This window comes from Lactuca virosa, chromosome 4, assembly GCF_052849685.1.
Source record: "Lactuca virosa cultivar CGN04683 chromosome 4, Lactuca_virosa_CGN04683_v6, whole genome shotgun sequence".
Classification (NCBI taxonomy): domain Eukaryota; kingdom Viridiplantae; phylum Streptophyta; class Magnoliopsida; order Asterales; family Asteraceae; genus Lactuca; species Lactuca virosa.
The window spans coordinates 29,214,165-29,237,481 of NC_136429.1; the positions used below are offsets into that span (position 1 = coordinate 29,214,165).

General features: G+C 38.1%; 1 protein-coding gene across 9 annotated transcripts; it reads right to left on the reverse strand.

Annotated features, from left to right (window-relative positions):
• Positions 1–5,452: 5,452 nt before the first annotated feature.
• Positions 5,453–9,493, reverse strand: LOC145103836 (putative F-box/FBD/LRR-repeat protein At4g03220). Of its 9 annotated transcripts, none has more exons than XM_079041098.1 (4): positions 8,828–9,493; positions 6,512–7,594; positions 6,211–6,398; positions 5,709–6,025 (listed from the first exon to the last, which is right to left on the reverse strand). In XM_079041098.1, the coding sequence occupies exons 2-3, from the start codon at positions 7,448–7,450 to the stop codon at positions 6,234–6,236; spliced, it is 1,104 nt and encodes a 367-aa protein (XP_078897224.1). In that variant the 5' UTR covers positions 7,451–7,594; positions 8,828–9,493; the 3' UTR covers positions 5,709–6,025; positions 6,211–6,233. The 9 variants fall into 9 exon arrangements, 8 of the variants coding, with proteins under 8 accessions (XP_078897229.1, XP_078897224.1, XP_078897228.1 ...); XM_079041102.1 differs by having other exon boundaries at positions 6,512–7,599; XM_079041101.1 differs by having other exon boundaries at positions 8,818–9,493.
• Between the last annotated feature and the right edge of the window lie 13,824 nt (positions 9,494–23,317).

Here is a 23,317-nt window from a genome sequence, read left to right on the forward strand (position 1 = left end):
TTTGAGGTCCAACTTCTTCCGCAATTCACTTGATACATGTGCAAACGCTTTGCACCCAAATACTCTCAAGTGAGAATATGATATGTCTTTACCCGTCCATATCTTCTCCGGAACTTCAAAATTCAATGGAGCGGAAGGTGACCTATTTATTAGATAGCAAGATGTCAATACAGCTTCACCCCAGAATGGCTTTGGGAGTTTAGTCATGCTGAGCATGCATCGAACTTTCTCAACAATGGTGCGATTCATCCGTTCTGCTACACCATTGTGTTGTGGGGTTCGTGGGACAGTCTTTTCATGTCTGATACCATGTTCCGTGCAGTATTTAGAGAACTCACGGGAATAGTATTCGCCTCCATTATCTGATCGGAGACATTTTAGCTTCTTGCCTGTTTGTCTTTCCACCATTGCATGAAAAGCTTTGAAGCGGTCCAATACTTGGTCCTTCGTTCTCAAACAGTATGCCCATACCTTTCGTGACGCATCGTCAATGAATGTCACAAAATACCGGCTTCCACCAAGAGATTCTACTTCAATGGGTCCACATACGTCGGAGTGGACAAGGCTCAGCAACTCAGAGCGGTTCTTTCTTGTGGAGCTAAAGGAAACTCTGTGTTGTTTCCCGAATAGGCAGTATTTACAAGGATCCAAGGCAACATCTTTTGCCATTGAAATGGACTCCTTCTTTGCAAGAGTCGTCAATCCCTTCTCGCTCATGTGGCCTAGTCTTCTATGCCACAAGTTTGGTGATTTCTCTTCTTTAACAACATTGAGACTTGGTTGAAGCAACTTTGCATGACTTTTATAAAGAGTACCATCAAGTTTTCCCCTTACAACAACCATAACACCTTTCAACAACTTCCAGGTGCCATTTTTGAATTGATTATCATATCCTTGGATGTCAAGAGCTCCAACTGAGATAAGATTCATTCTCAGCTCTGGGACATGCCGAACATCTTTCAACACCAATGTACATCCAACATTGGTCTTTAAATGCACATCACCAATACCAGCAATGCTTGAGAAACTGGTGTTTCCCATCTTCACGGTACCATGGTCTCCGGGTTTATAAGTACTGAATAAATCCCGGTTTGGAGTCGAATGATATGATGCAGCGCTATCAATCACCCACTCATCATCATGAGTTTCAACATGTAGGCATGCTTCCTCCTCGTATGTAACAAGGGCAACATCTTGTGTTATGGTGACCATGGTTTCACCATTCTCCCTGCTTGGATTCTGGCTTGTCTCGGGCTGCTCTCGTAAGAACCTTCGGCAATCACGCCTTTTGTGGCCATAATAATTACAATGATTGCAATAGCCTTCGAACCATGTATTTGAAGATTTACCTCGCTCTCGCGATTTCCCTCGATCTCGTGATTTCCCACGATCTTGGGATCTTCCTCTACTTTGACCATGTCTACCTCTGCCTCTACCTCGACCTCGGCCTCCAGTTCTGCCTCCGCCTCTTTCTTTGTTTTCTGACACGAGGGCAAAAGACTGGTCTGTACCAGCTTCTTTCCTTCTGGCTTCCTCGTTCATTAGGGCATCTGTGACCATCTCCATTGTCACTTTACCACCGGGGGCAGAATTGCTGAGAGTCACAACAAGCGTCTCCCAATTATCTGGTAGAGAACTCAAGAGCAATATGGCTTGTTCCTCGTCTTTGAGAACCCAATCAGCAGCACCGAGCTGGTTTACGAGATCCTGGAACTGACTCGTATGCTCGGTTATGGACGTACCACTTCGTAACTTGTGGTTTACAAGGCGCCTCATCAGCAAGGTCTTGTTGCGTGCCGTCTTTGCCTGATACATATTCTCGAGCTTCTCCCAAAGTTTGTACGCGTCTGTCTCTTGAGAGACATGATGAAAAACACTGTGGTCGATCCACTGTCGAATTTGTGCCACCGTTTTCCTGTTTATTCTCGTCCAAACTTCGTCTGTCTTCGTGTTAGGTTTGACGCCTTGCTTTTCTATAGGCTCTGCTAAATCTTTCAGATTAAGCAAATCTTCCATCCTTGGCTTCCACATGTTGTAATTTGTGGGCGTAAGTCGAACCATCGTAATCATACTTGTAGATTCCATTGAAAATAATTGCAAATTTATTTTACAAATATTTCAAGGAAAAATTAGATAAAACCGAGCTCTCGGTTGGATTCGGAAGCGTCAAAAATGGTGGGGTAGAATTTTTCGGGCTCAAAATATACTTTCTTGAAAAGTTATGTGCTAATTTGTAACTTTTCAGAACTATAGGGGCTAAACTGTAATTTTCGGAACTTACAGGGACTAATCTGAAACGTTTCTGCCAACCAGGGACCTTTCTGAAACTTTTCTGAAGTCTAGGGAGCAAACAGGTTACTTTCGGAACAAATAGGGACCGAACTGCAGTGTTTTAGAAACAGAGGGACCTGTTTGAAATTTTCGGAAACTTCAGGGGCTAAACTGAAAATATCTGAAACTCTGGTCAATGATGACGTCACTGATGACGTCACTCCTTCTTCTCCGGCGAGGCTTTCCTGCGACTGGTTTTTCCGGCGATATTTTCCGGCGATTTTGACCAAACTTTGACCGACGTTTTGGAGGTCTTCCCGTGGTCAAAAAATTACGAAAAATATATTTTCGGAATCCTTGAAACAAGCCCTTTCCAACGGTGTACTCAAAAATGGATTTTGAGACAAAAAAAAAATTTGACGAAAAAACAGAGAAATTCGTAAAGAATTCCCTGGACACCAAACGGGGCTCTGATACCAGTTGTTGGGGTTGGAAAACTCTTCTATTAAACACGAAAATAGAATTACAATAGGAGGAGCAACTCTCACACTCAACTATTACGAAAAACCAACCCTCTCACTAACACTCTCACTCTAAGTGTTATACTATCTGTTTCTCTGTGTTTTTGGGATGCATACAACTGAAGAATGAAGTCTCTATTTATAGTCTTGGCAGCCACCATTGTAGTTGCGTCTATTAATTGTGTTCATCATAGGGTGGGAAGAAAAACTTGTCCCGTATGTTTCATTTTGTCAACAATGATGGCTACTGTAGCTTTGGAGGCTGGAACACAACATAATCCGACCCGGTTTGGTCAAAACCGGTTTTGACCGAAACCGGATTTCGGATCGGATCGGTTTCATTTCGAGGATCCGGATTTTGTGTGCATCTCTAGTAATGAATGGTATGTATTTGTACTAATAGAAAGACCAAGGCCCTTACACCGTGTAAAAGTGGGACAAAATGTGAAGAATGTTGCCGGTATACATTACGTGATGTATTATGATGAAAATTATAATGAGGAATGTTATAATATAAATTATTAGTGAACGGATGAAAAAAGATTATCACTTGAATATGAATTCAAAGAAATAGCAAAACAAATTGATATAATCGGCAAAAAAAAAAAAAAAAAAAAAAAGACAAAGTAAGTTGATATAGGGTGCAAAACAAGATAAAGTTGAAGTAAACTTGTAAATGGGTTATGTTATATGAATTACATCAGAAGACATTGTTTGTGTATGATTCGATACATATAAAGTGGCTGGGAAAACAAAACCAAAGCACCAATACTTGTATTTGATTTTTATAGCAATGTGCTTGAGTGTTACTAGTGAAAGACGATTTCATTGCATGGAATCAAGGGTTTATTCACCCATGTGTAAAGTCATGACAAAAAAAGAAGAATTGGCAAAAGGAATCAACTTATTCGGAGTTGAGACGAAGAAATTAGGGCAATTTGAAAAAGAGAAGCGATTCGTAAACAACAGTATTTCTCCATACACAACATTTTAAGCTTTATAAAATTGTACAAATACAAAATTTTAAAGTACAAATTGTTGTGTATGAAAAAAATTGTGTACGAATAAACTCTCATTCGAAAATAGTATATCCTTTGGCTGTTGAGAAAGGAAGCTGTACCACCCTATATTCATGGAATATAAATTGAAACGTAAGTGCTTTTAGCAAAAGTAATCTAAAGAAAAGTTGTAGTTGACTCTAATACGAATAAATGAATATAAAGACCATTGAAATTGGAGTCTGTATGAGTGAGTTATGATTGTTTGAACTTTCCACTAAAAATACACTGCCTAATGCAGAACACGGCCTTGTTTGGGTGACACGGGCTGTGTCTCACTGTCGAAGTCCCAAAAACGTTTGGGAATGAGTTTTAATAAAATACATTGCCATTTAAGCACTTTTGGGTGGAACATGGGCCCTATCACCATGTAACACAGCCGTGTCCCATTCTTGTGGTCGAGAAAAGTCCCTATAACATGTGCAATGTCGGGTCTTTAGCCTCTCATTTCACCCGCACACTTCTTGACACCATCTAGGGCTCGAGACCTGGAGATTGAAGCTCTATCCAAGGATTTCCAAGAGGATTAAGAATCAAGGCTTCTACATCTTGGATTGAAGGTAATTTGTTCTTCTTAGCAAAGCTTAGATAAGCTTTAATGGTTATAATGTGCAAAATTATAGGGGCATGATGTGTCTGTTGGATGGCCCAAACACGGAGTAAACATCCTCCAAAGAATCGAGGACTAGCAACGTATGCGTCTGTTGATATAGTGAAGAAAGTTATCCTATTCGATTATAATAATCCGACAGTTGGCAGTTATACCTGTTGACAGTTAGATGGCAGTTATGTTAAGTATTAACCGACTCCCGTGAAGGGTTGTATTAGTTAGTTGTCTATAAATATGTATAAACTCTGTATGTAAACGTGTGGTGATTATTATAATACAAGATTTCTTAGTTATTTTCTGTGTAAAACTCTCATCTATTCCAACATATTGGTATCAGAGCCAATTTCTCTTCATGTCGATTGCCATCACAAACTCAAATGCCCAAACTAAATGGAAGGAAGTACTTCCATTGGAGTATTCAGATTCAAGCCTTTGGATCACAAGACTCATGGGAAATCATAAAAGAAGGAATTAAAGAAGCAACAAACAAATGAATTAAAGGAATCAAAGAAACAAGATAAGAAAGCCCTGTTCCTGATTTATCAGGCCGTTGATGAAAATATATTTGAAAGAATTTCTTCATCCAAAACATGAACAAAATAAAGAGGATTCTCAAGATGATTCAGACAAGGAAGATGGCCATAAATGTTTTTATTGCCATAAATTTGGTCACAAGATCAAGTTTTGCAGAAGAAAAACAAGCATCTGGTTTTATTCAAAAGGATATAATTTGTCTCTTAAGAATGGTTAAAGATGCGACCAATGCTCTCTAATGGGGAGGGTAAAGATGACTGATGACCTCAAACAAGATGTTTCCCAACAGCAACAATATTTATTCTTTTAGCATGAGATCCAAAGATGCTTTGGCATCACAGATTTGGGCATGTTTACATGCACAAGAATGAAATGGCACAACATTCCTTCCCTCATGATCAAATCTTGGAGAAGTAACTAGTACACACAGATGAGAAGGTGGAAACTAGATGATCACAAGTCTAAACAACAATTTTCATTGAAGATGACAATACGAAAGCATATACAAACCACTCCATCTATGACCAAGCTAGGGGAATCCAGTTCATCTGTGGTCAAGAATACCCCTCCTCAGTCCAACAATGTCAATGGTGAACATTCTCTTGATGATATAGCTGACTTTGCGGATGCTGATCCTATACACTATGTCTCAACAAAAAATGGAGACAGTGAAATGCATTGGAGCTATACACAAGAATAAGACAACTGGGAGTTAGTAGAATTACCTAATCCATTCATTGCCGGGTTTACAAAACAAAAATCAATCAAGTCTAAATTTAATCCTTGGAAATATTCTGGTTTCATATGAAACGACTTCTAGCTTGAAATAAGATATAGGACTATTATCTTTGAGGTTGTATCTTCCAAAATGTTGAACAAGGTATATGTAGTAATCAAAAGTTTCAATAACAGAAGTAAAAAAAAAATAAGATTCAATAATTCCAAAGATGGTATAACTCTGACTTTTTCACAAAAATTTGCATGAATCCAATGGGGTCAAACATCTTCATGTTGGCCAATAATTAGCAGCCCTGAAAAGTTAATGATATGATGTGTTAAAGTTTTAATTCTTAGAATGGAGAGAGCATTAACAACTTAAAACAAATGTATAAGTTGCAAAAATATCAACATGCTCCAACTGACCCCACTACTAAAAGCCATAAACAACAATAAATAGAAGGCAGCCATACATGGAAAATATTATGAAAATTAAAACCTTTGTGATAAAAGTTCCTTGGGTCATTTCATGATTAAAGTGGCACTTGGAGACTTCTCAATCAAGAAGTTTCTAGCTTCAATAGACATTTTTACATCCATACGCATGCTGGAGTCTATAGTCAGGCAAATCAAATTGGTAAAAGGTGAAGAATTGTGCAATAATAAATCTGGAAATGATGAAATACACTGCATGCACAAAAACAAAAAGAAATATATACATTAAAGATGCATATGCATATATATATATATATATATATATATATATATATATATATATAGATTGTATAATATCACAATACCTCAACAATGTAAGCATCAAGTGTAACATATCTGGCACTATAGAGCTTCTGAAGCATGTGAATAGTTTTGAGAGCATCTTCCTCCTTATATGGCATTTTTAACCAACATATAGTCACTTCATTTAGAGAATGGAAACAATCTTTGAACAATTGTGGATGCGGAAAACCCGTGTAACACAAAGATGAAAGAATTGATGGAGCATTCAAGAGCTTGATGAAGCAATGATATATTGTGAGATTCTCAAGTTGAGGTGCAATCAGATTGATGATGACTCTTGAACATTTCCCACCGATAAGAATGAGATCAGAAAGTCGAGGGGTAATGATGTCGAATTCCTCCACATCCACATTAATAACAAAAGATTCTAAAGTGAGTTGCTTTAAGTTTACACACTTGGAGAAAAGATCGCCACTCAATACGATGCCTCTGAGATGCAAAGTTGTTAAAGCTGGAAAATCCCAAGGTGTTTTGGGTGTAATATTGCAAGCTCCAATCACAATGCTAGTCAGTGTGAAATGTTTGAGTGAATTAGAGGTAAACAGGAAAGGAGGGTTATTTGGAAGGTGGTGTGTGAGCCAGATAGTTAGTTGTTGAACATTGTGAGAGCACACATAATCTGCAATCTTTCTCACACAAAAGTCATTAGCTGCTCCTTGGAAATGTAGCTTTAACAAAGACACTTCTCTTTGATGATCGCGATGAAACAAAACATGAGTCATGAATTCAGCAAACCTAAGTAAAGACCCAAAATTACAGCTTGAGAAGTTAAGAAAGGGCATTGATGTCAACAGAAGCTTCCATCTTGATGACAACAAACACGTTTCAACAACAAATTTCATGTCAAAACAAGACATGATCTTATGAAGAAGCTCATCTGGCAATCTGCTCAATCTATCTTGTTCTACAACCCACCTAACATTATTGTGATCAAACTCCATTCTCTGTTATTCACACAATCCTGTCAATCCCTTATACACACAATCCTAGTTTTCTTGTGATTCTGATCATCTTCACTGATAGCCAGATAACCATCCTTCCTTCTCTTTTGAGTCCACAAATCACATTCCCAAGCAAATGATAATCTGCACTTCATAATGTAAAAGTTAAATCAATTATATTTACTTGGTTAATAGATCATAAGAATACCAACTAAATATATGGAACACAGATTAAGACATAACATCAATACTGCATCAGATGGTGCTGCTTATAAGTTATAAGGATGGTCTTATGCCACTTTTGTAAATGTATCAAGGCAATTTGAAAATGTCACAACTCTTTTAGCTAGCTGATAAGTGTATGATTCTTATTCTAACAAAGACATGCTTTATTCCTATTCTGCTAGTGAAATTAAGAATCCAAAGAGGTCATGATATAATTCTACATCCTACACTGAGAACCCAATTTTTCACTCATAATACAAGTGTATAAATGCCTAACGCCTAGTTCCCGAGTGTAAGTAAAGGAAAGAAAAGAAAGGGAAGGAAATATGGAGAGAAAAGAAAGGGAGGGGAAGGAAATAAATAACTTTACAATGTTACCCTTATTTTTTAAGCAATCATGTTAAATACATAGTTATAATTAGAAAAAAGAATGTTGTTCTACATCCTAACAGGAGCATCCCATATCCAAAAGAAGCAAAATTATAGATGAAAGAAGCAGAACAAACTGCAAAATGAGCAGCAACTAATAATCAAAAGTTGTTACATACTTGATACAATGTTTACTTTCACACTTTTTCTTTTTGCTAATTAAAGGCTTTATATGAATTTACTTATTTACTACATTACATAAAAATTCTTTATGATTGTTGTTCAAAATAAGGCCACTATGAGCATGAATACGATATAAGCATCAGGAAACCACCATAAATGCTGATACAATCTACTGATGTCAAAAAAAGTGTAAATCAAATAACCAATAACTTAATTTCTTTAACACAACATTTGTTGGCTAGAAGTTTATTAATGACAGATACCAAACGTAATCACAAATATAAAGGAATATGTTTCCTTGCAACAACAAACAAGAGGTAGAGCCAAGGGCAAAAACGCTATGAAACTGTGAGATGGCTTGCAATACGTAAAGCAACAACACCACCACTCAACGAACCAAAACAGTTGATCATTTATTGAATCAACAGTCAAACAACACTCAAATACATTATTTGATAGGGCATTTATAATAATGATTTCGAAGTTGAAGTTTAATAATCCAAAACTCAGCAACAATTCATGGTTGAGTAAGAAGCAAATAATAGCAGTGAATTAAAACTAAAAAGAAGGCAGAAACAATTATTTACTACAGTTATTTACTAGTTGCAGGGATGAAGAATGAAGACGTGGTTGAACAGCTTGAGGGTTACGCAGAATCTTGAATACGTGATGTGTTTTCTGGTTTATATGGTTCGTTTATACAATAATATGAGGATAATTATGTAAAATTCAAAAAAAAAAAAGGATGTGGATACGATCGACTTCTCTCCAAATCTCTCTAATTTGGGAGGAAGATTAGGAGGGAAGATCTTCCAATAGCAGTGAATTAAAACTAAAAAGAAGGCAGAAACAATTATTTACTACAGTTATTTACTAGTTGCAGGGATGAAGAATGAAGACGTGGTTGAACAGCTTGAGGGTTACGCAGAATCTTGAATACGTGATGTGTTTTCTGGTTTATATGGTTCGTTTATACAATAATATGAGGATAATTATGTAAAATTCAAAAAAAAAAAAGGATGTGGATACGATCGACTTCTCTCCAAATCTCTCTAATTTGGGAGGAAGATTAGGAGGGAAGATCTTCCGTTATCTTCTCTTCTTTTCTTTCCAAATCATCCAAAAAAAAACTCGGGAACAAGATTTTATCAGCCTTTCCTTCCGATTTCTTCCACTTACCTCCTCTTCCCTCCTTAAATGAGACTCGGGAACAAGGCGTAAAAGAAGTTACTAAAAGACCACAATTAAGAACATGTATAAAAATGTATGTTCATATGAGAAAACTAAATATAAACATATGAATAATGAAATGGGATAAACCAAAAGCCCCAATTCCATCTGATTTGGTTAAGAGTGGGATCATCAATTAAAAGGTCGTATATATAGACTAACATTAAAAAAATAATAATCATGCCAAATACGTCATTTAAAAAACTTGATAAGAATTAGTATTTTTATTACTGACAAGCAACATTAAGTACCTATCACCGATCACCATGGAAAAGAAGAGAAAAAACTATAAATCTCAAACATCCACGTCAATCTTTTGTTAGTACTGCAGTATCGCTATAGATATTAACTAATCCACAAATCAGTAGTTTTACGATATTCTCGCTGATACATCAGGCGAAAAGCTCTATAACCTATCAACTAAGACACGAGAACGCTTAAAAGAACGTAAAATGATCACGTCGATGAAACTAGAACAGGAGGAAGTTGATAATTAAGGCATGGATCATGGATGCCGACGAAAAATTAGGGATTGACAGAGACGTACCTCTGAAATTATACCGCCATCGAAGGCAATTATCGTTGATTGTATGTTATCCGCAATCACCTTATGAACCCCTACACTTTAACCAGAGAATAGAGATCATACACCGTTGATAGTATCGTTGGGGATGTTTTAGCTTTGCTTAAAAACCCTTTTATTGCGTTCTTTCCATAAACAACATATCCGCATGCCAAACTCCTTTCAAATCTACGACTCCCTATTACGCTATCAAAGCTTCTTTTCCCGCCCAATATTTATAATTGAACTTCCGAAAATGCCCATGCATACTATATACTAGTATATACCCTTGGCCTTTAAGTTCGTGATGTTCCCTTGAAATCTTCCTATTTTTTGCATTTGACCTGTACAAACATTTAAAGATACTCTCTTACCCAATTAAATGATGACATGTGTCATATTAATGTATTAAAATATCATTAAATGAACATTAAATGATACACATGTCACTATTCAATTGGGTAGGAGGATTTGTAGAAAGAAATAGTAGGAGAATATTTAATTTCTCTTACTTGTCATTGATATCCTTCATCGGTTTAATCCCATTAATTTAAGAATATTTTATTCAATTCTTTTCAAAATTTTATTTAAACATTCCAAATAAAAAAAAATCAGGGATTAAGTTTCCCAATCATTTATATATACCTATATACTTCGTTCTTCATTTTTCATTCATATTCTTCCTGTTTCAATTCCATATAAGAAATAAAAAGATTCATCAATTAAGTTCACTATTACCTCTTGTTCCTGGTTCATCTTCTTCCTCTCTATTTTTATTACTGTCTTACTTAATTACTTTAAATTCCATTCATGTTTTTTTGATATATTTTTTCGAAACCTTCGTATATTTTCCTTTTTCACCTTATTCTTCTTTTCGGCCATTTGATTTGAAGAGTGGACGAGTGTGTTAAATCCATGTGTTTCGGGGCCAGGTTCAAACAATAGCACCTTACTTTCATAAAATTGAACAAGGATCATTTTTGTTAACATATATTTTTTGGTTTTAATCTTAATAGCAATTTACTTAGATCTATTTACCCCTAAATAGCAATATACTTTATTGATTATTACCGAATCCCATTGTGTCGTGATTTTTACTCCCATGAATAAATTTAAGTGATTTTCAGTCCACGGATAATTTTACACAGTTTCCTTTTTAATATTTTTTTTGAAAACAAACATAGCATTGTACCTTTGAAATGGCTACATTAGGGTATCCTACTTTGAATTATCTATAAAAATATGTTGCTTTTTCCCTAAATGATTAAAAAGTACATTGCTAACTTCTGATACACAGACCATTTTCTGAAAAAAATTAAAAAAAGAACTAAGAGGGAAATATGAAAATAATATCTTTTACATCGTATTCCTTTAAATCCATTGTAGATGCTATAATTAAGAAATCATTGAAAGTAATTTGCCATTTCTTGCATTTATATTTAATAAAAACATTTTTCTAATAACCAAAATAAAACAAGATTAAGGGACAAAAGAGAAATATGTAAAAAGAATTATTATTATTATTATTATTCATAAATTAGCAAAACCTTCATACTTATGGAAAAACTCTTCTGCCCCACGTATTAAAGCAGCAAAGGTCTACACCTTCCATGGACTTCAACCAACTTCTAAACTATCATAAGTTTTTTTAACGCTTCTTGAGCCTTCACTGCAAACATTTTCTGTAAATATAAAATGTGTTAATGTCCTACAAAAAGGTAAAAGGTATTTCTTATTCAACAACACGTGGCAAAATGTTCATACAAACTTCCCCAGGCATATATCATTTTATCCATTCATCAGTTACTAATGGAAAGTTTGTGCAAATTTTCTTGGAAAAAACATTCAATGTAGGCCGATAAACTCTGAAAATAACTACTAACATCAATGTAAAATTACCAATTTACCCCTAGCTCTAAGAAAATGGTTAAGTGACTATCTGATTTTGATTTTTCAATACACACACATCTGCACTTCACTTTTTTAAGTGACTATTTGATTATGGGCGTGTTTGGCACGGAGCTTTTGGAAGCGTTTGGGAGCTTCTAGTTTTTAGCTTTTGACAAAACGCTCTAGTTTAATCAAAAAGCTTCGTTTGGCAGTACGAGTGTTTAGCTTTTAGTTTAAACAAAACGCTCCAAATCTAAAAGCTACTTCATATAGCGTTTAACAAAATGGTACTGAGCTTTTGAAATCAATTTCCATAATTACCCTTAAAAATATATTTATATATTTATTTATTTTTAATCAATTGTCCGTTTATGTAATTTTATATATTTTAAAAGCTACCAGTTACTTTTGCCAAACACTCATATAACAAATAAAAGCTACCGCTACCCGCTACCCGTTTTCAGCTAACAGCTATTTTTGCCAAACACGCCCTATGAAGAGAATGGTACTCGTGGCATTTTCTCGATCTACTCAAGATAGTCAATGACAACTATCTGTATGCTAAATATGATATTCAGCCATTTTTTTAACTTTGAACGCCATTTTAATATTTTGTTTTGCATTATTTTTTTAACTAATATAAAATATCCTTTGTTAGGAACCGGACCGGGTACACGCAGCGGAAACACACTATCACACACACACAAACTCACGAAAATAAAGCAAGAAGAACACAAGGATTTTACGTGGTTCGGATTCGGTGCAAATCCTACGTCCACGGGCTGCAACTAGAGAATTTTGTTAAAACTCACAAGATTACAATTGACTTGACATTCTACACTTGATGTTTTCTCAAGTTTTTGCACACAAAATATGCAAAACATACATGCATATATATAGGTATATTTGTGAGTCGCAATATGCACAGGATTGCCGCAAAGATTGACTTTGAAAATTTTGCCATTCACATTAGCCGTCCAACAAATATTAAATAATTGTCCACCGACCATTTGAATATTTAATTCAAACGTTTGCCGACAACAATTGAATAATTCAATTGTTAAATTGTAACGCCCGGGTTTCGGGGCTAAGCATTTTTAGACGATGTAATAGTCTAGGTCAACTATTGTAACTCTTTTGATGTAATAAAAATGAAATATTTGAGTATTTTGTGAATTTATGTGCTTATTATTTAATTATAAATGTATAATTAATAAAGAATAAAAATAAGCGTCAAAATTAAAATATGAGATAAGCCCGATATCTTTATATAAAGTTGTAGTGGTCAAAACAAGGATTCCGGAGATATAAAGAACGCCGAAATCCGAGTTATAACGAAGAAGTTATGACCCGACGAAGTTTCACGACGGAACCGGCACGATACCGGGAAGCGTGAATAGTGAATTTATGATAAAGCGAGTTTTTAGCCGACACGACCTAAACGAGAATCGAAGAGCTCTTTAATTGTGGCGTAACAATAAAAAGACAGACGAAAACGGACGTCGGATGAAGAAGTTATGAAATTTTAACGGACCAATCCTGTCCCGGCCTGTTAAAAATATAACTTTTAAAATAAATTCAAAATTAGCCAACGGAGTCTAAACGAAAGTTGTAGATTACGTTCCCGCCTTCGCGTGGATATAAATAACGTCAAAAACGGAGCTCGTATGCGAGAGTTATGATTTTTCTAAGACGGGAGGCCGATACGCGATATTGGGTGACATGGCACCACCAGAAATTGGACATGTGGCACCACCAGAAATTGGACACATGGCACCACCAGAAATTGGACATGTGACACCACCAGAATTTGGACAAGTGGCACCACCAGAAGGCCACCACATGCCCCAACTCACTATAAATAGAAGTGCCGGGTTCTCTCATTTCTTACACCTTTCCTCTTCCACTTTCCCTCTCTAAACTCTCTCTCTAAGCTCCCTTGAGCCCCTAAAAGTCTAGGTAAACCCCCTAGCACCCGAAGGAAGTTCCGAGGCTCCCGGAGTCCCGAGAAAAGAACCTTTCGGCTCGGAAACGCTGCTCCAGCGAAGCCCGGTTTTGAGAAAAAAACCCGCTGTAAGTAAGGTACGCCTACGAAATTTTTAATATAACTTTTAAATAATTATAGTAATGTTATTAGGTCCTTAAAATAATTATTTGGGCTATTATTATTTATATATTGAGTGTTATTTAACGCTTATATAATAATAATAATAGCTAGACTATTAATTAGTCACGGTTAACGTTAAAACTAAACTCTAGTGGTATTAATACTAGGTTTTGGTCAAGGAAAAATTGTTTTGAGATAACGAAGTGCTGTTCAAATACCGAGTCACCACCTAATCAGGTGAGTGCATAGTTACTTTCATCTTACACATAGATATGAAGTATTTTATATTAATTACGTGCTATGTGTGCATATTATCTGAATACTTGCTGCCTATGTTGATGAAAGATTTTTATACATGTTTTAAATAATTTAAACTGTATATGTATTTTATATCTACAAAAATGTTGGGGTAAAACATGGGTAGATGTAATAAGACAATGTGTGATAAAATGATGAGAGGCCTCGATGTTGTTGTTATTGATTCTGTCATCTAGCGGAGTATGGATGACGACCACGGACTCTTCTAGACAGTCCAGTGGAACGCTAGCAGGCTCGCAACCTGTAGGTGTTTGTGAACGATGTGTTCACCGGTGTACTCCATCCCCCTCATGGTTGCCTTTAGGACATTTATTGCTAAGGAAACCCCTTGGCAGTAGTGTCCATCCCGATATTGATCCTTAGTCTAGGTCCCTTATGATAGGTGTTTTAGGGACGTAATGTGAGGATAACGGGAACGGGTAATCGGGTTATTGTTGATTGATGAAATTAATAAACTTATTTATTGTGGGTTGAAAACCCTATGTGCTCACCAGGCTCCCAAGCCTGACCCACTCAGTTTCTTGTATTACAGGTAGTGGCGCACGAGCATAGATATGATGTTTGGGATGAGAGATTACGGATATAGGCCTGTAGATATGAATAAATGTAGTAAGGCTTATATTGTACTGTTTATGCTTTTGATCTGTATTGAACATGACATCCCGAGGTTTTTAATGAAATACATTTCTACGGAAATGCTTTGATAAATCTTTATCATATTTTATTTTGGGAACAAATTCCGCAACACTTTTATTTAAAATGTTACTCTGATTTTTAAACAAAGCATAAACAAAATCGGTCTTTTCTGGCCGTGAAAATGGGGATGTCACAGTTGGTATCAGAGCATTAGTTTAAGCGAACTAGGAATTTGTAGGATTTCTAGACTTAAACTTAGAATGCTAAGCAATGATTGTGAGGTGTGAGCACTAGCTTATTTTAGGAATTGTGCCTAAAATGCTTTTATGTGCTAAATGATTTATGCCTTATATGCTGTTATTTGTTCGGATCTATGGTCTGTTGCCAACCGGATCTGGAAACCTTATGTGTTTAGGATTCTAAACGTACGACTACGATATTAGAACTAACATGTAAACGTTTCGGAGAGATAAGGATGATTTAAACGTCTATCCTGAATAAAGATCTAAATTCACCTTATTCGGTGTATAGATCAAAATGGCAAGAACCCGCAGTGGAGCTGGAAACGCAAAAGAAAACAGGAATCGACCACCTGTAATTGAGCAAATACCTGTTGTAGCTGCAGCACCTGAGCCAGTAACGATGGCTGGTGTACAATTGATGATTCAGGCGATGTTGGATAATCAGATGGAAGAAACTAGACGTCTGCTTCGACAAAATCGTGAAGAACTTTCAATCCAAGTTGAAGAGCCCGAAGTGAATGGAGGGCCATCGGAAGGTGGAAACTTCAGTGGTACTGTTGGTCAAGACAACCCACAAATTGTTAGACAAGGCAATCGTAATGGAGGAAATGATGGAAGAGGATGTAAATACAAGGATTTTATGGCGTCTAAGCCACCGTGTCTATCCGGAAGCCCGACACCGGTGCAAATTATGGATTGGATCTCCGAAATGGAGACAATGTTTGAAAGTTGCGAATGCAGCAACAGGCAGAAGACCGCTCTTGCGATCCCGTTGTTGAAATCTGGCGTGTTGAGTTGGTGGAAGCTGTTAGCTGATTCTATGCCCAAGGGAGAAGCGAGTAAAATGTCTTGGGAAGATTTTGTGGAACAACTGAAACTGCAATACTGCTCAGAGCAGGACCTACTGGAAATCAATAACGAGTTTCAGAATTTGAAGAAGGGAAAGATGAGCGTTGCTGAATACGCTGCAAGTTTCACGGAGAAAATGAAGCTTATCCCATACCTAGTTCCAACAGAACTCTCAAAGGTCAATAAGTTTGCCCTTGGACTACCAGCGGACTATGGTCCAATGGTTAAGCAAGCAACCACGTTGAAAGCCGCCATCTGGGCTGCCAGAAATGTTGAGACCCAGATCAGGGAGAAAGGTCTAGAAAGGTCAGAGGTTGGTGAGAAGAGGAAGTTTGACGGACCCTCGGGGTCCAGCAAAAAGGGTAAATTCTCAAAGTCTAGTTCGAAAGGAGGTGGAGGAGGCGAAGTGAAGTGGTGTGACAAGTGCAAGAAGAAGCACTCTGGGAAGTGTGACGGAGGGGTCACTTGTTTCAAATGTGGGAAGCCTGGGCACTATGCCAATGAATGCACATTCACTAAGAAGGTCTGTTATGAGTGCAACGAGGAGGGGCACATTTCGAGGGACTGCCCGAAGAAGAAGGAAGCAGGAAGACCCAACATTCCACCAAAGCCGAAGGCTAGAGCCTTCCAGATGACACTGGAAGCTGCTAAGGAAGAAGCTGATGTCGCTTCAGGTACCTTTCTCGTAAACAAATTGCCTGCCCAAATTTTATTTGATTCTGGAGCCAACTACTCCTTTATTTCGCATGAATTTGGTAGAAAGCTAGCTTTGCCTGTCGATAGACTAGATAATGCCTTATTAGTCGAAGTCGCTAGTGGCAAGTTTGTACTTGTTAGCCATCGTATGAAAAACATCTTAATTGATTTGAACGGGAATAAGTTTCACGAGGAATTATTGCCTATCGAACTTAACGGTTTCGACATCGTGTTGGGAATGGATTGGCTTAGCACCAATGATGCGGAAATACTGTGCAAAAAGAAGATCGTAAAAGTAAACCCGCCTGGGAAAGAGTCGTTTATGGTGTATGGGGACAAACGCAGGGTAAATTCTGGAATCATATCTCTAATGAAAGCTAGAAAATGTTTGACCAAGGGATGTACATCATATTTAGCATTCGTGATCGATGCTAAGAAGGAAAAGAAGGTGATACAGAGCATTCCTGTCGTGTGTGATTATCCGGAAGTATTTCCCGAAGATCTTCCCGGATTACCGCCTGATCGACAAGTAGAATTCCGTATTGACTTATTACCACGAACGACACCAATAGCAAACGCACCTTACCGATTAGCACCAACGGAGATGAAGGAGCTGATGATGCAACTTCAGGAGTTATTGGACAAAGGTTTCATTAGACCTAGTTCATCACCCTGGGGAGCTCCGGTGTTATTCGTGAAAAAGAAAGATGGAAGTATGAGAATGTGTATTGATTACAGAGAGCTGAACAAGGCAACAAAAAAGAATAGATATCCGTTGCCAAGGATTGATGACCTGTTCGATCAACTGCAAGGTTCAAGTTATTTTTCAAAGATCGACCTAAGGTCAGGATATCATCAGCTGAAGGTAAGAGAGCAAGATATAGAGAAGACTGCATTCAGAACACGATATGGACACTACGAGTTTTTGGTTATGTCATTTGGACTAACCAATGCTCCAGCAGCATTCATGGATTTAATGAACAGGGTTTGTAATCCGTTTCTTGATAAATATGTGATAGTGTTCATAGATGACATTCTGATTTACTCAAAAAGCCAAGAAGAGCATGGTAGACACTTGCGGGAAGTGTTAGAAGTCTTGAAGAAGGAGAAGTTGTATGCTAAATTCTCCAAATGTGATTTTTGGATTCGAGAAGTCCAATTCTTGGGTCACGTGGTCAACCAAGAAGGGATAATGGTCGATCCAGCAAAGATTGAAGCGGTAATGAAGTGGGAACAACCAAAAAGTTCCACGGAGATCCGAAGCTTTTTGGGATTAGCCGGATATTACCGAAGGTTTATCCAAGGATTTTCTTCAATCGCTAGTCCATTAACAGCGTTAACCCACAAAGGAGTTACCTATGCTTGGAGTGATAAGCATAAAGAAGCATTCGAGAAGCTAAAGAAGAAACTATGCGAGGCACCGATACTTTCTCTACCCAATGGAGTTGAAGAATTCGCTGTTTATAGCGATGCGTCTGGTGTTGGGTTGGGTTGTGTTTTGACCCAAAGAGAAAAGGTGATCACATATGCGTCTCGACAGTTGAAGGAACATGAAAAGAACTACCCGACTCATGACTTGGAGTTGGCGGCGGTAGTTTTCGCTCTAAAAATATGGAGGCATTACCTCTATGGCACGAAGTGCAAACTTTTCACCGATCATAAGAGTCTCCAATATCTCTTTAATCAGAAAGAATTGAACATGAGGCAACGACGCTGGCTAGAATTACTCAAGGACTATGACTGTGAGATACTTTACCACCCCGGTAAAGCAAACGTTGTCGCTGATGCTCTCAGTCGAAAAGTCAACCTTGAAAGAAAAAGGCCAAGAGCGTTGAGAATAGAAATTGTCTCGACCATTGTGGAAAGTATCAGGGAAGCTCAAGAAGAAGCTTCAGAGAAGAGTGACCGAAAAGAAGAACGTTTGGGAAAAACATTAGTGTTCGGTACAAACAGTCAAGGACTAAAGGTATTCCAAGATCGGATTTGGGTACCTAAGACTGGAGGAATAAGAGATCTTCTGATGGAAGAAGCTCACAAGACCATGTACTCGATTCATCCCGGTAGCACTAAAATGTATAGGGACCTAAAACCCTACTACTGGTGGCCGACAATGAAGCTCGACGTTGCGAAATATGTGGCCGAGTGTGTAACTTGTGCAAGAGTTAAGGCCCAACATCAGAAACCATATGGGAGTTTAGAACCCTTACCTGTACCCATGGGTAAATGGGAAGACATCACCATGGATTTTGTGACTAAACTACCCAGGACGAAGAACGGTCACGACATGATTTGGGTGGTCGTGGATCGTTTCACAAAGAGTGCACACTTCATAGCTGCCAATGAAAGGTGGTCTATGGATAAGCTTGCAAATGCTTACGTGAAGGAAATTGTGAGACTTCACGGTGTTCCTCTAACAATTGTATCGGATCGTGATAGTCGTTTCACGTCAAGGTTTTGGAGAAGTCTACAAGAGGAATTGGGTACGAAGTTATGTCTGAGTACAGCTTACCATCCGCAGACTGATGGTCAGAGTGAAAGAACGATTCAAACGCTTGAAGATATGTTGAGAGCATGTACCCTCGAGTTCCAAGGTAACTGGGATGAGCACTTACCTTTGGTAGAATTTTCCTACAACAACAGTTTCCACTCGAGCATCAAGATGGCACCTTATCAAGCTTTGTACGGACAAAAGTGTCGTACGCCTTCTTGTTGGCTTGAGGCTGGAGAAAAGCAGTTTATTGGCCCCGAGATAATCCATGAGACTGCTGAGAAACTGAAGGTGATAAAGGAAAGGATGTTAGCAGCTCAGGATCGTCAGAAGAGCTATGCTGACAAGAAAAGACGACCGATGACCTTCGAAGTTGGGGATTCCGTTTTGCTTAAAGTCTCACCGTGGAAAGGACTTATACGATTCGGGAAACGAGGAAAGCTGAGTCCAAGGTTTATTGGACCGTTCAAAGTTCTTCAGAAGATTGGGAACCAAGCTTACAAGCTGGAAATGCCCGAAGAACTCGATGGTATTCATAACACCTTCCATGTATGTTATCTGAGGAAATTCACGGGAGAAGTTCCCGACATAATTCCGATCTCGGAGTTAAGAATGGATGAGAATAAGAGGCTAATCGAAGAGCCCGAGGCAATTGTTGACCGTAAGATTAAGAAGTTACGACGCAAGATGGTCGACTTAGTGCTAGTCCGATGGAAACATTCGAATGGGCCGAATCTCACTTGGGAAACAGAGGATGACATGATGAGTCGCTATCCGCATCTGTTTGCTGACGCATGATTCCGGGACGAAATCATCCTAAGGGGGAGAGAATTGTAACGCCCGGGTTTCGGGGCTAAGCATTTTTAGACGATGTAATAGTCTAGGTCAACTATTGTAACTCTTTTGATGTAATAAAAATGAAATATTTGAGTATTTTGTGAATTTATGTGCTTATTATTTAATTATAAATGTATAATTAATAAAGAATAAAAATAAGCGTCAAAATTAAAATATGAGATAAGCCCGATATCTTTATATAAAGTTGTAGTGGTCAAAACAAGGATTCCGGAGATATAAAGAACGCCGAAATCCGAGTTATAACGAAGAAGTTATGACCCGACGAAGTTTCACGACGGAACCGGCACGATACCGGGAAGCGTGAATAGTGAATTTATGATAAAGCGAGTTTTTAGCCAACACGACCTAAACGAGAATCGAAGAGCTCTTTAATTGTGGCGTAACAATAAAAAGACAGACGAAAACGGACGTCGGATGAAGAAGTTATGAAATTTTAACGGACCAATCCTGTCCCGGCCTGTTAAAAATATAACTTTTAAAATAAATTCAAAATTAGCCAACGGAGTCTAAACGAAAGTTGTAGATTACGTTCCCGCCTTCGCGTGGATATAAATAACGTCAAAAACGGAGCTCGTATGCGAGAGTTATGATTTTTCTAAGACGGGAGGCCGATACGCGATATTGGGTGACATGGCACCACCAGAAATTGGACATGTGGCACCACCAGAAATTGGACACATGGCACCACCAGAAATTGGACATGTGACACCACCAGAATTTGGACAAGTGGCACCACCAGAAGGCCACCACATGCCCCAACTCACTATAAATAGAAGTGTCGGGTTCTCTCATTTCTTACACCTTTCCTCTTCCACTTTCCCTCTCTAAACTCTCTCTCTAAGCTCCCTTGAGCCCCTAAAAGTCTAGGTAAACCCCCTAGCACCCGAAGGAAGTTCCGAGGCTCCCGGAGTCCCGAGAAAAGAACCTTTCGGCTCGGAAACGCTGCTCCAGCGAAGCCCGGTTTTGAGAAAAAACCCGCTGTAAGTAAGGTACGCCTACGAAATTTTTAATATAACTTTTAAATAATTATAGTAATGTTATTAGGTCCTTAAAATAATTATTTGGGCTATTATTATTTATATATTGAGTGTTATTTAATGCTTATATAATAATAATAATAGCTAGACTATTAATTAGTCACGGTTAACGTTAAAACTAAACTCTAGTGGTATTAATACTAGGTTTTGGTCAAGGAAAAATTGTTTTGAGATAACGAAGTGCTGTTCAAATACCGAGTCACCACCTAATCAGGTGAGTGCATAGTTACTTTCATCTTACACATAGATATGAAGTATTTTATATTAATTACGTGCTATGTGTGCATATTATCTGAATACTTGCTGCCTATGTTGATGAAAGATTTTTATACATGTTTTAAATAATTTAAACTGTATATGTATTTTATATCTACAAAAATGTTGGGGTAAAACATGGGTAGATGTAATAAGACAATGTGTGATAAAATGATGAGAGGCCTCGATGTTGTTGTTATTGATTCTGTCATCTAGCGGAGTATGGATGACGACCACGGACTCTTCTAGACAGTCCAGTGGAACGCTAGCAGGCTCGCAACCTGTAGGTGTTTGTGAACGATGTGTTCACCGGTGTACTCCATCCCCCTCATGGTTGCCTTTAGGACATTTATTGCTAAGGAAACCCCTTGGCAGTAGTGTCCATCCCGATATTGATCCTTAGTCTAGGTCCCTTATGATAGGTGTTTTAGGGACGTAATGTGAGGATAACGGGAACGGGTAATCGGGTTATTGTTGATTGATGAAATTAATAAACTTATTTATTGTGGGTTGAAAACCCTATGTGCTCACCAGGCTCCCAAGCCTGACCCACTCAGTTTCTTGTATTACAGGTAGTGGCGCACGAGCATAGATATGATGTTTGGGATGAGAGATTACGGATATAGGCCTGTAGATATGAATAAATGTAGTAAGGCTTATATTGTACTGTTTATGCTTTTGATCTGTATTGAACATGACATCCCGAGGTTTTTAATGAAATACATTTCTACGGAAATGCTTTGATAAATCTTTATCATATTTTATTTTGGGAACAAATTCCGCAACACTTTTATTTAAAATGTTACTCTGATTTTTAAACAAAGCATAAACAAAATCGGTCTTTTCTGGCCGTGAAAATGGGGATGTCACATAAATGTAATGTTACATTTATGGCCCTTGAACTCTTAGGAACTTGTCAATTTGTTCAAGACTCCATAAATCTTAACAATCTCCCACTTGGAGACTTGAACAAATTAGTCTTTCTCCGCCATCCAACTCTCAATTATTCCAGTAATCTTGAAAAACAACCAAGTCCTTCAAGCTTCCAATTCCAAAGAACAAGCTAAAACTTAGTCTGATTTCTCTAATTGCAGCCGCCCCTCATCTTCAAGTACTAGAAGGGCCAGTTGAAGCTCCCACTAGCTCCAACTCAGTCGTGGCTAATCCCACCACCGACTCATCCTCTGTCTCAACTGGTTTGGACACTCCACCAGATCCAGAGATACACCGAGGACCACTAACACTCTCCAATCTTTGCAAACTTTCAACAGGAGAGAATTTTTCAGTCTTAGTCTTCAAAACCCAACGGCTCTTTGTAATTGTACCCGGAACACGCCCCGTGCTCCCACTGTCACAGAATCTCCTGACTGGTTTAGACTTTCCGACTCGTTCAGCTAACATCCCCTTGGCTTCAGAATTCATGTTTGCAAAATGAACTCTCTTAGCCGTAGATTTAGCGAACCAGATTTTGTCTTGCTTAACAGGGACGGTCATACTTCCCTCAGCAGGTACCTCAACCATATACAATGACCCACGCTTCATACCACGAGCAATCACCAGATCACCATTGACCACCCTCCATTTACCACCACCAAACCTTACTTCCAGTCCTTGTTTATCCAGCTGACCAACAAAAATCAATTTCTTCTTCAGCTCCGGAATCACCCTGACATCCTTCAGGCTCCATGTAGTTCCCAATGAAGTAACCAAATCAATATCTCCCATGCCCGTTACTTGAAGCATCTCGTCATTTGCTAACCGTACCTTTCCAAAATCTCCTTCTTTTAGATTCACCATCGTTTCCCCGTTATCCATGGCGTGAAACGAAGCCCCTGAATCCATGACCCAAGAGTCTACAGAACTTTCCATATTGAGTATCAGTGCATCATCCTCAGACACACTCTCAGCACCAGCAATGTTTA